The 15,056-nt window shown below is 43.2% G+C and overlaps 1 protein-coding gene and 1 pseudogene across 2 annotated transcripts in view; both read right to left on the bottom strand.

Moving 5' to 3' along the window:
• LOC135713709 (SPARC-related modular calcium-binding protein 2-like) overlaps window positions 1–15,056 on the bottom strand; it is an 84,161-nt gene that overhangs the window by 22,304 nt on the left and 46,801 nt on the right. For both annotated transcript variants that reach the window (XM_065236916.1, XM_065236917.1), the window contains exons 2-5: window positions 3,537–3,693; window positions 935–1,195; window positions 332–564; window positions 134–248 (exon numbers count right to left, since the gene is read on the bottom strand). In XM_065236916.1, coding sequence (XP_065092988.1) covers window positions 134–248; window positions 332–564; window positions 935–1,195; window positions 3,537–3,693 — 766 coding nt within the window. The remainder of the gene's footprint in view (window positions 1–133; window positions 249–331; window positions 565–934; window positions 1,196–3,536; window positions 3,694–15,056) is intronic.
• Window positions 4,191–15,056, bottom strand: part of LOC135713790 (uncharacterized) — a 46,722-nt pseudogene continuing 35,856 nt past the window's right edge.

The raw sequence follows: 15,056 nt of genomic DNA, 5'->3' as shown, positions 1-15,056 counted from the left end.
TTGCAACATTTGTTAGAACTTTCAAACACCATTCGGGGGATGGATTGGAATTTTCATGATGCATGAATTAGTATGATGCTTTCGAGTGATGGAAACTTACGACCTCAAACGGAATCAACCATCTTCAACTTACGTGTTAGATTGTCTTTGGAGAAACAGTTGGCCCACTCCAGTCGCGACAGTCGTTCATCCTGGTCGGCGTCACAGCTCTTCCCAAAAGACCTACCACAGCGTTTGGGTTTCACAACCTACCGTAGAAAAAAACAAAAACAAAAGCAGACATTATTCGATCACTTCTTCCCACCAAACAAACGTCACTCAGAAACCTCACTTTCTTGATCAGTCGCTTCAGCTCCCGGTACTCGGTCTTGTCCAGCATGCCATTCCGGTTGCCATCGATCGAGGCAAACTTCCAATCCAGGACGGTTTTCTCGCTGACGCCACCGCTGCCACCGGAGGAAGCCGTTAATCCGCCTTTCACGTTCTGCTGCACCCGAATGTGCTCGTTCTCGAACAGTTTCAGCAAATTACGGTTGAACACGGCCCGGTCCATGCGGGAACAGCCTGTCGATGGAGAAAAGGCCGTGAGTCGTAAGAAGTTGACAAGTGTTGAGAGCTGAACCGGTTTCCCGCGTGGCTTATTTTTAATCCCTGTGAGTGTGCAGTATTCCCCCAACATGGCCAGAAGCCCGATTTTTGGTCAGATGGCAGAGCGCGATAATAAAGTGTTAAAAAGCCACTCACTTAAGGCGAAAATGATGAAGCTCGTAAAAAACCAATCGAATCGAACCGCGAGCGCGTGCTAAACAAAAAATGCAGAGAGCGCCATAAATTATCGGATCGATAAATATTTTGAACCTGCGAACTGCCGGAATGCCGTCGTGTTATCAATCTGGTAGGATTAGGCCACGGGGTATAAACAAATGATACTTACTGCGTTTGTTTCTAACCGGATTTCTCGGCGAGGATCGCCGCTGGTTCGATTTGCCCTTCTTCACGCAAACCGGTTTCCCGTGCTGGACCGTCGTGTTGGGCAGTGGTTTGCCTTGGCTATTGACGCACCAGCAGCCGACGCTTTCCAAGCACTGGACCGGGGCGTAGGTTCCGTCCTCCCGGCAGCGGGGCACAAATTTCACCCCGTACGGAGAGTTGGACCGATGCTGGAGGGCGTACGTTCGGGATGCGAGGCAGACGTCTGGAATTATTAAAAAAAAAATTGGGATTTTTAAAAAGTTAATCAAAAATGGCATTGCTAACAACATCTGTAAGATCCTTGTTGGATTGATTTTGCCCTCAATCGTTCACTGCCAACATCCGCTTTTACACGGGATAGATCTAAGGAGCGTTGTACAAACGATGTTTACAATATCTAGAATAAATTGATAAAATGACCTGTGCAACGCCGGAAATTGTCACGCGGAAGTTGAAGAAGACTAGCAAGGTGACTCGGAATGCTGCAGAAATAGCCAGATTACAGACATAACACTCGTAAGTTGCTAATCGAACACGAATTTAAAGGTCAATTTAAATGTATCGTAGTTGGTAGTACCACCACCTGTGGCGCGCGTAGTCATTTGCCTTGCGTTTGTCGTTTATACACTATCGCCATCAGTTCAGCGTACTGCCCATCACAGTGTACTCAATGTGTTATGTCTGTTTGTCTGTGGCCAGATGATGGCTGTAGTTAATTTGTTTCGTACTTGATAGAAATCATTATTGAAATTCGATGAAATTACATAGCCCCGTTAATGTTTTACGTATGTGAATGCCAAATTGATATTTTTCAGCTCTCATACGCTCTCACTATCACGCGTGATATTGGAGCAAATATCATGCTTGACATTGGTTTTACAAGCTCCTTTGATATTGCGAGACTATTCACAACGTGTAAAGTTGAAGCTGAGAGTTGACTCGACGAAAAAATGATCCCGTTGCACCTCGTCGTCTTAGCAAGAGAAGGTATTATAATTAAAGCCCTCTAGTTAAAGTATGGACGACTGTCACCACAAAACTGAAAAAAGCTGTTCCAATCGAGCAAAGCGGTGCATTTTGACGGTTCGATTGGAGCTACTTTTGACAGATGTCCATATGCTTTCTCTGTTTTTCTCTTCACCGATGGCAGACACGAAGCGACTGTTGTCAGCCGTTATGGAAGCTTCGATTGCGTTCGGGTGTGAAGCAAAAATCATGAAACTCAATCTCACCACAGTTTGGTGAGACTTGCAGCTGGTGAGTTTTGTTAGCTTGTTATTTCGAGCTGCGATATCACAGCTTGCAATATCAACCGCATTTGTTTGATATTCTTCGAGTTGTTCCGAGTTCCGGGCCAAATTCCTCTCGGCGACCATCTTCCGGTGCTGGTAAACTCGGTATTTGGCTGGGTACTGTCAGGAAAATCCACCGTTGCTACCATCATCTCATGGAAAGGTTTTAGAAAATCGAGGAGGACAGTTCACCTTCCACCTACTCCGTTGAAGAGCAAGCCTGCGAGCAGCATTTTTATCAAACCGTGTCGCGTATCCCGGAGGGCCGATACGTAGTTCGCTTACCTTTCAAGGAAGCCGTCCTTGAGCAACTTACGGATAACCGTCAGACTGCTGTCCGTAAGTTTCATCTCCTACTAAGTCGTCTAGTCCGGAGTCCTGATCTACGCCAGCAGTACAAGGCATTTATAGACGAGTTCGTCGACCTTGATCATGTGGAGCGGATACACGACTACGAAGAGCCAAACGTCAAACGCTTTTATCTTCCACATCATGCGGTGCTTCGCGAAGACAGCACAACTACGAAACTACGGGTCGTCTTCTACGCCTCGTGCAAGACTCCTACAGGGCCATCATTGAACGATGCACTTATGGTTGGGCCAACCGTTCAAGTAGACATACGGTCAATCACAATGCGTTCCCGGAAGCACCAAGTCATGATAGTCGCAGACGTTAAAATGATGTATCGCCAAGCTCTTATCGATCCTCGAGACACGTCAGTCCAGCTCATCGTCTGGAAGCCTTCTCCAGACCTAATTTCCCTTTAGCAGCTACAGTTCAGCAGAAAGATTTCTACGTGGACTATCCCTTTTCCAGCAGCAAAACCGCAGCGGAAGTAATCGAGCTGCGAAACCAGCCAGAAGGACTCCTAGCAAAAGGTGGTTTCCAGCTACGTAAGTGGGCCTCAAATGATGAAGCTGTTCTCGACGGAATTCCACCCGAAAACCGTGCCGTGCCGACCTTCACCGTGACCATGTAATCAATACACTCGACCTCTGCTAGGAGATATCAACTAACTGACCACGCTACCAAATTGAATTGCCATCGGACTCTCTTCGAGATAGCACATCAGTCTCATCGCGATTTTCGCGACATCATTAAACGATTTCGTGATTTTCTCGACTGAAAGTTTATATCCGCTACAAATCCGCGAAAATCACGAAATCCGCGCCTGTTGTAACAGCCCTGTATAATAATTTGCCCCGGGGGTGCTTACCCCAGAAGCCCGTAATAGAAAAAGAAGTGTAAAGGACATCAAACAAAACCACTCACCTTTACAAGTCCCCCGATGTTTCAGGCTAACCTGATGTCCACTGCACTGCGCCCGGATCAGATGGCACCTGGTCGGGTAAGTTTGATTGTCAGTACCGCACACCGGACGACCCTTGCTCTCATCACACTCGCCACCCTTGGCCGTACATTCCGAGATCTGCAAGTTAAGATTAGAACAATAAAATCCAAATTAACACTTGCCTGTCATCGGCGGCATTTGAATAGCTGCAACATTCTAACAACCAAGCGCAATCAATCGAAGATTGCATATAAAAATAAAATGGCTTCATTAGAGGCAAATAACGCATTCATTTAACTCGATCGATAACGATCGGTCGGTAAAAAAAAGTCTCTTCCATCATCGCCGTCGTCGTCGCATTTGTCGTTCTCCGCTAGCGTCTCCAGACCGAAGGGGAACCTGCTATACAGGCAAACGATGATTTACCAATAAAGACAACTCGTCAAGCACCATCGCAGTTATTAATGGCCAGCAGCGGCGGAGGAAAGCCGATACGAGCGAAAACAAATCGTTAGAAGTAGGTATTGGAGGAATTAATCGTCCGCGATCGTCGTCCGGGAGAGGAATTATGAGCGAAACGATAATGATGGCGCCAATTTTCATTAGTGTTTGCAAATTGTTCGACCCCTTGCGTATCACCCCTTGCCCCATTCTGTGCGTTTGCTTCGAACCGTTTTCCTACATGGGATACGGGGATAGGAAAAGCGTAAACAGTAAATACAGTCAACTCTGTACAACGCGATATTGAACGGACCATCGACTTGACGATTCATATCAAGTTACCTAGTTACAACACAACTAATGGAGAATCACTCGATGGGACCCCGGAATTGGTCAGAAATAGTTCAGTTACTCGAAACCGGTTTACGGTATATAGGTAGGATTGTGAAAAGTTGACTGTATTATTTTTCTACTAAAATATAAGTTCACCACGATGGCTGAAAGGAATTCCAACGTGGCTCTTCTAGATGATCCGAGGGGTCATTCATCGTGGGAATAGTTGGAAAACAACTGAAGGAAAATCCTACTTCGAAGAGGTTTGAATTGGTTGAAGATCTTTGATCTTTTACTTGAAGTCGCCTGCATATCCACTTGAACTTCCCAAAAATTTTCGTTGCCAGTTAAAGTTAAGGAAAAGATTAAATTTATCAGGGATTTAAATTTTTCGAATTTCTAAGTGCCAATCAACTGTCACAATCGAGCTGTGCTAATTTCCGACTGCCATGCGCCCCGGCGATAAAATACACGCGCAGGATGCCACAGACAAACACACCTACCCACGTATGGCTACCAATGGGAATACGGGAAGACGATCGATGAGACGGGATCGTCATTTCGCGTGCACGTTTGAGAGCCTGTGTGTTTGTTTACCGTTTTTGTTATTACATTGTTTATTGATAATATTAAATAATAATCCCATTAAAGTAAGCTGCCACCGCCGCCGTCATCGATGCATGAAGCGGCTTCACCCGGTTGGGTGCACGTCGGATTGCTGGCATGTGTCTAATAGAGGGACTGTGCAAATTTGACGAGCTAAGCAATCCGCGCGAGTTGTCAAACAAAGTTGACACACAATTCCAGTGGTGACGTCACTCGGTTCAATCACCGAGAAATTGACACGACGCGGGCGTAATCACTTGTCAAAATAGGAGGGCGAACACGTGCCTACTTATCCATCAGCAAAGATCGCGGTCGATCGAACGACAAATGTCACACAAACGAAAGACGTCACCGGTAAACTAAAGACACATGGAAGGAATAAAAGTTCAACGGAACCCGGGCCTCGTGAGCTATCAAATTGAGTCTGATTGAGTGGAATTGAGGTTTATGTCTTTGCGGATGGTGTATAAACTTGTCCACGACCGAGGGCGCTCTAATCAGGCGCACGTATCATTTGGGATTAGTGCGAAATTCTAAACTACTTTCGTAGTAAACCCATCATTGATAAAAAGCGAGGGCCAACGGTATTTTATTCTCGGAAGAGTTCGCTGATACCAAAGACTGGTGACACATTGAGTTAATTTGATGTAAGGAGTTAAGTTTTTACGATGAATCATTTGCATGCACTGTTTGGACCGAGGAATTTCGACTACTTCCGAGTACATGACATGACAATTCTTTCCGTTTCCGTTTTCCATTATGTGATATCAGTAGAAATTTAAAATACTCTTAGTCATTTCTCACTGCTAGTTCGATTTATTTTATAAAATGTTCTTCATGGAAACTTGCCACCACTGAGAAATTTAAAAAAAAAAACTGACAAAAACTTAAATTACTCAAAATATCCTTGTTCAATGTTTTTGAAATATTTTTATAATAAAGCTTTTGAAAAATGCAGATTTTTGAAATGTTAAAACCTTTGGATAATTAAAAATCTACAAAAGTCGTAGAACAACAGCTTTTGTTAAATTTTTAGAACTGTTATTATGTAGGGTAAATTATGGCTTCGGCACCCATTGGCTGTTTTCGACAACTAAAATTTAAACGTTAATTTCGCCAAAACACCAAAACACTTCGCTGAATGTATTTAACCGATTATTTAGTCTTTCAGCTTCAGTCTGCTTACAATTTTACGAAGAAACAAACCTGTTAAGTCAGGTTTTCTTCAAATGAAACATACGCACTACAAAATACGACAGATTTCGAGTTACCGATAATAGAACCAAAGAAAATGAGGCGACCGACAATAGTCACAATCACCTGAGAAGTTTGGAGCGTTGTAACAACGTTTTCGACCCGTTTTGAACAATTCTGTCGAATAAAATTGTTTTTGACTGAGTACCAATGCTACCGACGTCAGGGAAGTGGTAACTGCCCGAGCAAAGTTGGAGATCAAATTGAAATCAAAATTTGTTGTTATGATGTAACTTATTTTGAATACTCCAGTTGATCTCATTTTGGTTGACTTAACTGCTGTGTTAACCAGAAATGAGAGCAAAATTGTACACTGTTGAATCAAACGGAAAACTAATCTTGCTTTCAAAGAAATCACTTTGATTTCTGATTTTGCATTCATAATGTTTAACTGAATACGGACCTGGCGTAAATCGTTAGCATCCATGCTTCTCACGTTGAAAGGCTTAAGCTCAAATCTAACCACGGGCAAGTAACGAATGTTCTAAAATGTGTTAAACAAAACAAATAAACAATAATCGTTAGTTCAACGACAGATGAGCTTACATTAAATTTTAAACAAGACGTTAACAGCAGAACTTCAAGTGAAGTTGCTTTCATTTAAAAAGTCTTTACTTCATAATGGAAGCACAATATGATATCAGACTAATGTCGTGACAATTCAAATCAAAATAAGTTTTCATTGTGATAGGAACTGCAAACTTTAATATCGATTTGCTTTCAGTTTGTTAATCGACTTTGCTCGGGTGGTTATCACCGTATTTTTGGACAACTTTGGAACATCAGCTGCAGAGGTTTCAATCAAAATGAAAGAATTGCGCGGAGCCAATTGATGACAACGACAAGTATGTGCTCTGCAGCGGAGCCTGCAACAGACTGCTTCACGTAAATTGTGCTGGTTACAAACGTTACAAACTTCAAGGCTTGGTCGTCAAACGTTGGACTACTTTGGTTCTGTGATGCATGTAGGGTTAATTTTAATCCAATAGTCATGGATCGTGAATCTCACAGACTAAACGCATTTCGTGGTCTCATGATCAGAGTGGACTGCATGGATCTTCGAATTGGACATCTACATGAGAAGGGAATCGAACGTGGATGCAAGACTACATCAGCTGTCGTCCAGAACATCAATGAATACTCCTACAGACTTTCTCCTCGGCATAGATCGGATGAATCTTGATAGCTCGCTGCACTATAATTTTGGGAACATTTTCGGTGATCATGATAAGCCAACGACCCCGGTAACCACTCCTGTTGCCAGTCGAGCTGCAGCCTTAACTACCACCACAACGACCATCGCTAATGTTATTACTGCCAGTACCGCCAGCAGACCCAACGTTAGCACTACATCCGTTGCAATGGCATCAGGTGCATCATCCACCTGTTCCGTTGTCATGTCTACAGCTACGATCACCACCTCCCAGTGTTGTGAAAATATCAAAAAATCAAATCTCACCAACGCCCAAGATCACGATTGATTTTCGTAGACAAAAATCAACAAGCAAACTATTACGGTTGATTTTGCAAGCTGTGACATCACAGCTCAGAATATCAAGCTAACAAAACTCACCAACTGCAAATCTCACCAAACTGTGGTGAGATTGAGTTTAATGATTTTCGCTTTACAGCAGTCCCTTCGCGTCTGCCATCGGTGAAGATTAAAAAGAGATAGCAAACTATGCTTTCTCTTTCTAAGAAAACGATGTGCAACGGAATCATTTTTGTGTCGAGTCAACTCTCAGCTTGATTTTTGCACATTGTGAATAGTCTCGCGATATCAAAGGAGCTTGTAAAATCAATATCAAGCATGATATTTTGTTCCAATATCACGCGTGATATTGCGAGCGCATGAGGGCGGAAAAATATCAATTGATTTCTGGTTTGCCAACACTGCCACCACCAGTAACGACATTGCTACCATCGCGGCTGGAGCTGCGCAGGCGAGTGGCTCTGGAGCATCAGTCATCCCAACGACATCGCACATCGAGCCACCTAAGGGTCGTGAATAGAAACGAACGTTGCCATCAACAGAACAACACCGATCCTCCGGAAGAACTGTATTCGGTCTACATTACCCCTTTCCACGGAAGATGTTCTGGAATACCTTCGTGACACCTTCAACGTACAAAACTCCACAGTTAAATGCGCCAAGCTGGTATCGAAGGGAAAACAACTCAGCGAGCTAACCTTTGTTGCCTTCAAAGTGTCAGTGTCACCGGACTTGGATTCAGTTGGAGGTGATTCACTCTACTGGCATGATGGAGTAAACGTTCGAAGATTCCAGCCAAAAAACGACGCATCTCCGATAAATCTTCGTCTTACAATATCATCGAAATAAGTCCTGTGGAACGAATCGAAACAACAACTCTCTCTTCAACGCAACAGTTAGCTGCTCTGGGACGCTAGATGTTCGCACTATGCAAGGCACTGATCCTCTCGCCACAGTCGTGCCATTTCTGTCGTCGTTCAACAGTCGTGCCGGCCCTGGAGAAGTGATCTTCCAACCCGATGCTATAGGCAAGTACTATTCATTTCCGACCAGATCAACTCCTGATTCACTCCACGGTTTCAGATCTTTGGCGAGCATATCAACTCAGTGTGCTCATGGAAGCCCCTAATCTCCCCACCACATTCGAGCTTTTCCCGTCGCCGTGCATCAGTCGTCCTGGCCCTGTGTGCGATTGATGCTTCCAACTCCTGATCAGTTTTCCGGTTCTAGCGCTGTATCCAATCATCACGCGATCAATAGCAACAACGGCACAGCTGAACCAGGACATCGTCTGCGGTCAATCTACTACCAGAATGCGAGGGACCTTCGACCACTGCTTTGAACTTAAGTTTATCAAGCTGTGATTACGATATTGTAGTTTTTACATAAACGCGGCTCCGATTCGATATAAGTAGCGCGGAACTGACCTCGGACTATTCTAAATTCCGATGTGATCGTAGTAAAACTACTAGTAAGAACACGAGAGAAGGTGGGGTCCTAGTAACTGTGAATACTAGGCTGCAATGTACGTTCCTGTAGGTTTCCTTGGTCGATTATAGGCAACTCGAACATATTGCTGTTCGTGTGATATTTCCCGAACGATCGCTGAACATCTTTGGCATTTATCTTTGCCCGAATTCCGATGCAGGGTTGTACTTGACTCACGCTTCAGCTGTCCAAAATGTGTCTGACTGCTCATCGGATAATGACGTCATTCTTATTTTCGGTGACTATAACCTCCCTCAACTTCAGTGGTGTTTAGACGAAGAAGTAAATGGATATCTAACATCGAATGCTTCTAGCTTAGTGCAAATGAATTCCTATTCAAACCCGAACGGCGGACTACTCGATCTAGCATTCACAAATGTTCCAGATGAAATTGAAAGATCCCAACCACCGGTCCCGATCATGCCCATCGACGATCATCATCCATCGTTCTAGTCGATCTGCACAGTTGCGCCTTCCATCAAATAGAACCTCATCCGGATGCTATCGACTTGGATTTTGCTGCACTTGGCGACGCTTTTCCATCTGTCGATTGGGAGTCATTCTTGAGCGAACACTCTGTTGATGCAAATGTTATCCTGTTCTATGACAAGCTTAACGAAATACGTCATGCAAATGTTCCTCGTAGTCGTCACGTCTCAAGCATTGTTAACAGGAAACCTTGGTGGACGGCTGACTGTGTGCCCTGCGCAACAAACTGAGAAAAGCACGCCGGTTTTTCGCTGACAAATCTAACGAGAACCGAGACTCGCTTCGCATCATCGAATTGGCCTTCAACAAGCAACTTACTTCAAGCTACCAACTGTACCAAATCTGAAGCAAATCCCATCCATGTTCTGGCACGTTAATGGGGCGTTTACATCTGTGTGGATTTCCTAGCGCTAGTGTACTAGCCCACTAGCACAAATTTCAGTTGCTCCTGAAATCTCATGCTGGTAGTCGCTGAAGCCATTATGCTGGTGAGCTTTTAGCTAGCAGCTGGCTCATTAGCGCTAGTGAAATAGCATAAGTGTAAACACCCCATAGGGCTCAAAGAACTAACAACCGTTTGCCAAACAACGTCTTCTACGGTGATTCTATGGCGAAGACACCTGACGAGGTTGCTAATCTTTATTCGGATCCGATTAGCAAGTCGACTTTCTTCAGAGCGTGTTCTGTTCAACTTCACCTGAACATCGCTCGGGCTGCTTCCAAAAGGTGCCATCCTATGACATTCACCTACCACTCTTCATATTCTCCTATGATGAAGTCCTTAATGCGCTGGTACAGAGTCAATGTTATAATAAGAGTCCCGCCAAGAGTGAAGCCAGAAGTACCAATCGAACTGTCAAGCGGAGTACCAAACAAGCAAAGTAAATAAACATTATTATTCCCACAGATGACAATATTTTAGTAATTTTAGATGAAAAACGCTTTATTTATTACATTGTGGTATTTATAAGTTATACCAAGCACTTGCGTGAACATTTTTCAGGATCTTTAATGGTTTTTGTCACCCAGAAGCTGCTTCGTTATCGACATGAAATTTTTCACTTCTGAATCAAAGTCATCCGATGCTAGCGCAAAAAATCTGGTTGCCGTTTACTCCGACAAAAAATAAATCACAAACAGTGCTGCTTGTTCGCGACTTTTTCTCTTGGCGGGACTCTTATTATAACATCGACTCAGCACTGGTAAAGTTGGATTCTTTGAAAGAAGCAGGGGTAGATGGTTTGTCGCCATTATTGGTAAAGAATTGCGTTGTGTCACTGGCTGTGTCTTTGACACTTTTGTCCAATCGTTCGCTGCAGGAGAAAACGTTTCCAAGTTTGTGGAAAACAGCGTCAATGGTGCACATTCACCAATCTGGCAGTTCAAACAACGTAGAAAATTATCGTGGAATCTCAATTCTCTGCTGTCTGGGAAAAGCCCTGGAATCGCTTGTACATAGTGCTGTACTGCATGCTGCAGTACAGCACTATGATCGGGATCTCTTGATGATCTTGATGAACAAGTTACACTCAGCGCGCCTCATCGTCAACTACGGTATCCCACTCTCATCGTCATTCCCGGACACAGCAAAAGTTATGGGTTCAATAGTCTTTTAAGTTCCTGCCTTAGAGCTTTTAGTTCTGTCTGTGAACAATATGATTTTAATATCACTAAAGAGTGTTTTAAAACGCATATCATGCGCTTTACGGATACTTTATCCTTGGTCTATCCAAAGCTTAGTTTGCAATCATCTATCGGAAGCATAAGTCAACCATTTCCAAATGGATTTCCACGTTTCAGAACGCGACGTGACAAAATTTGGTGCAGGTAAGCGGACATAGCTGGTTGAATTGTATCGCTGCAAACCGACTATTTAACTGGACGAAGCAAAGCGGTTGTTTGAAGACACGTTCCGGATCGCCACTTCTGCATCATCAATTTGTCGAATCCTTCGCCAGGAAGGGCTTAGGCTGAAAAGCACTCAAGGGACGAGCTATTCAAATACGTAGCGAAGACGTCGTCCGGTTTGCCTAAGAAATGAGTGAAATCAAATGGGATTATCAATATTTAATCTTCCTGGATGAAGTTAGTTTTGATAATAGGTCAATGCTTAGATCTAGAGGATACGGAGTAAGAGGTGAACGTTTGATTTGTAGGGATGAGTTTGTCACAAAACCCAGAATGTCACAGTTATGCTTCATTGGACAAGAAGGGTTAACTGAAGCATTATCGACAGATGGGACTTATAACAGAGCAAAAATTTTCGAATGCTGTAGAAAACTTTCTTTGGAATCCGGAACGGTTCAGTGTTACCCTGCGTTTATTTTTCCGTGTTAGGTATTCTGAGCACTACTGCGACCAGTAGTCGTATCACCATTTTATGAAGCGACCGGCATAGGCTGACTGAAAGTATTTTCCCAGTCAGGTATTACATTTCGAATGAATTGCACTACTTGGCTGGGAACTGAATTCCAAATATCAAAGGGTTCTGTCAGCCCCTTATCCAGAAATATCCGCGTGTTATTGAAGATTGCTGTACAAGAGCATAGCAGGTGTTCAGAGTCTTCTTTTTCTATGCCATATAATCGACACATGTCCTCTTGAAATTTTCCTGTTATTAAACCAGTGTACATACTGAGATCTTTCTTTGATAGTTCAAGAATTTTGCTAGTCATTTAAATGCTCGGATTAATAAACCGTTTCGACTGCCTAGCAATGAGAGTGTTGTTAAAATTGGTCTCCACTTTCATTTTTTCCCATTTCTTGAACTCCATTCTAAGAGAGCAAGTAGAAACTCCACAGAATGGTTCTGGTCCTATAAATTGTTGAGATGATCCAAGCCTAGCTAGTATGTCGGCTTTCTCATTCCCTTGAATTCCGCAGTGACCAGGAACCCAAAATAGGTTCACTTGGTTTTGGCAGGTCAATTTTTGGAGTGACATTGCACATTCCCATACAAGTTTAGAATTACATGTGGCTGATTTCAAAGCATTTAGTGCTGCTTGGCTATCAGATAAAATGCAGATATTCGAATGTCTATAATTTCTACGCAAGCAAATTTAAGAACATTCAAGAATTGCTTGAAATTCTGCTTGGAACACGGTAGTCCAGTAGCCTATAGATATTGATATTTATTCCTGGACCTGTTACCCCTGCTCGTACACGATTATCCAATCTAGAGCCATCTGTATAAAAGACAATTGATTCTGGACGAATGTTTGGTCCCCCATTGTCCCACAAATCGCGATCCGCATCTGTTACATTGTAAAGACGATCGAAGTGATATTTTTTTCTTCATCCGATCTTCATTTTGTATCACAAGAGAATCAAATATTGAAAATTTTTAAGATGCTCATATGTCCTCTAATATCACCTTTAAGAAAATTCTGTGACCGTCGGATCCTTAATGCACTCCTTTCGGCTTCTAATTGAATAAATTGATGCGACGGAAGCAGATAAAGCAGAGCATCTAGTGCCATACTTGGTGTACTGATCATTGCACCAATTATTGAGAGAGTGGCTCCCCAGCTTCTTCTGAGCTGATTTTTCATTGGTTTTAGGCCACCTGGGTCTTACAATCGTCAAATAAATCCAGTGGATCATTTTAGATTTTAGCCCCCATTTCCTACCAAAAGTTTTTTTTTTACTTATCCAAAGAGCATTCCTGGGTTCCATTCTGTTTGGATTCTTGATGGTTCTAGAATTCATTGCAACGCTGCGAATTTGCCTCAATCGCGGGAGCTCTTTGGCTGTGAAAAGCTTCACCAAGTGCGCTGGAGGTCCTTCGTTTATCAGGCTTTCGTGGAGACAAGGGTCTGGCATTAGCCTACATCATCCATGCAACATCCACTGCTTGCCAATGATCCCCGTGCGTTTGACGTAACTTTTCAGCTAATAGTCCAACAGATCTGTTGGACGCAGCACCAGCTCTATCGCGTTCCTCGGGTTCTTAAAGAGTGTCCTTCACCACCTTATGGAATGCCTTGTTATTTAAGGAAAGAGAGTACACGTGCAAGAGAAGATGAATCTCTTTGTTCTTCCAGTTTTGCAAAATTGTTGCTGTGATTTTGTCAACGGTATGTGACCTGTGACAAGACTTATCGTTAAATAATGTGAAACGACTGAAATCTTCTTCATCCGGTTGCCTTTGTGTGCACCATGACGGCTGGGCAACACCATTTCCATCGCAGACGAAGACAATCTCACGTTTGAGAAACTGTTGGGACAACAACCAACAGTTTTTCACAAACTCCGCGGGAGAGTCTCCTGAAACTCCCAATTTACCTGCATCTTTTCCTGAACTCCTACCCTTAAACTCACGAACCGATACCAGCAGCCAACAACCATACAAGCCACTCGGCGGCATAGATTGAGCGCAGCCACGATTTTCACCGGTTAAATTCAACTCAGAATCTACAATCACGACCGGGTCATCAATCAGAGATCAAGCGTTCTTCTCCTCCTTGGCCATCTTCGGGATATTCCATCTCGTCATCGGGGTTGGAAAGACGCGACAGATTTTCTGTTTCCGGATTTTCCGAAGCTTCCAAGCGACGGCGTTTTTGGTTTTTCTCCATACTCTTGCAATCTTTGCAATTGAGAAAATCGTTTGATTTTTTTTTTTTTTTTTTTTGAATTATATTCACTTTAACGCTCTTGGGTCATTCGTGACTTGTCCGGGGGGTGAGATTTGAACTCGTGACTTTGGCGTGAGAGGTATGAATGCTAACCACTACGCCGGGGTCGCCCCCCAATCGTTTGATTAATTATTCCACACCACACCTACAATAAACTTTTTCCCAGGCTATTTATTCCGGAATGAAGCCGATAGGAAAGCAGTGGAACAAAACAATTGAATACAATCTGACAAGCGCATAAGTGGAAAATAATCAAAACAAATCAAGAAAAACGATCAAAGCATGCACGCCTGTGGGTGAGGTGAGGGCAATGACATTTATATAAGGTCTGGGCCAACAGGTAGCTTGCTGGTGTTAGAAACAAAAATGTTGTAAACATTGCTGAACATCTCCGAACAGATAGAAATACGTCACTGCCAACATACTGAGAACAGATAGAAATACGTCACTGCCCACAGCTGTTTCGTGTAAAAAGATAAACATTGCAATAAAATACGAACACCACTAAACATTTGCACATTTCACTAACACCAATCAGCCCTTTGGCCCGGACCTTATATAAACGTCATTGAGGTGAGGGATCTTGACTGAGAAAATAATTTCAGCTCAGGAGTCTATGAAGGTGCAAAATGTTACTCTAAAGCCTGGTACGCAGCTGAAAAGAAAACGGAAAAGTAATTTTTGAGGATTTTTCCCAAAAGAAAATTTGACAGTTATAGTCTGCTAAATTTTGAGATTATAGGGAGATGTCGTCAAATTGT

Source organism: Ochlerotatus camptorhynchus, unplaced genomic scaffold (assembly GCF_037179485.1).
Source record: "Ochlerotatus camptorhynchus isolate MF236.1 unplaced genomic scaffold, CSIRO-AGI_Acam_v1.1 ptg000577l, whole genome shotgun sequence".
NCBI classification, from domain to species: Eukaryota; Metazoa; Arthropoda; class Insecta; order Diptera; family Culicidae; genus Ochlerotatus; species Ochlerotatus camptorhynchus.
This window is presented reverse-complemented; position numbering and strand designations above follow the sequence as displayed.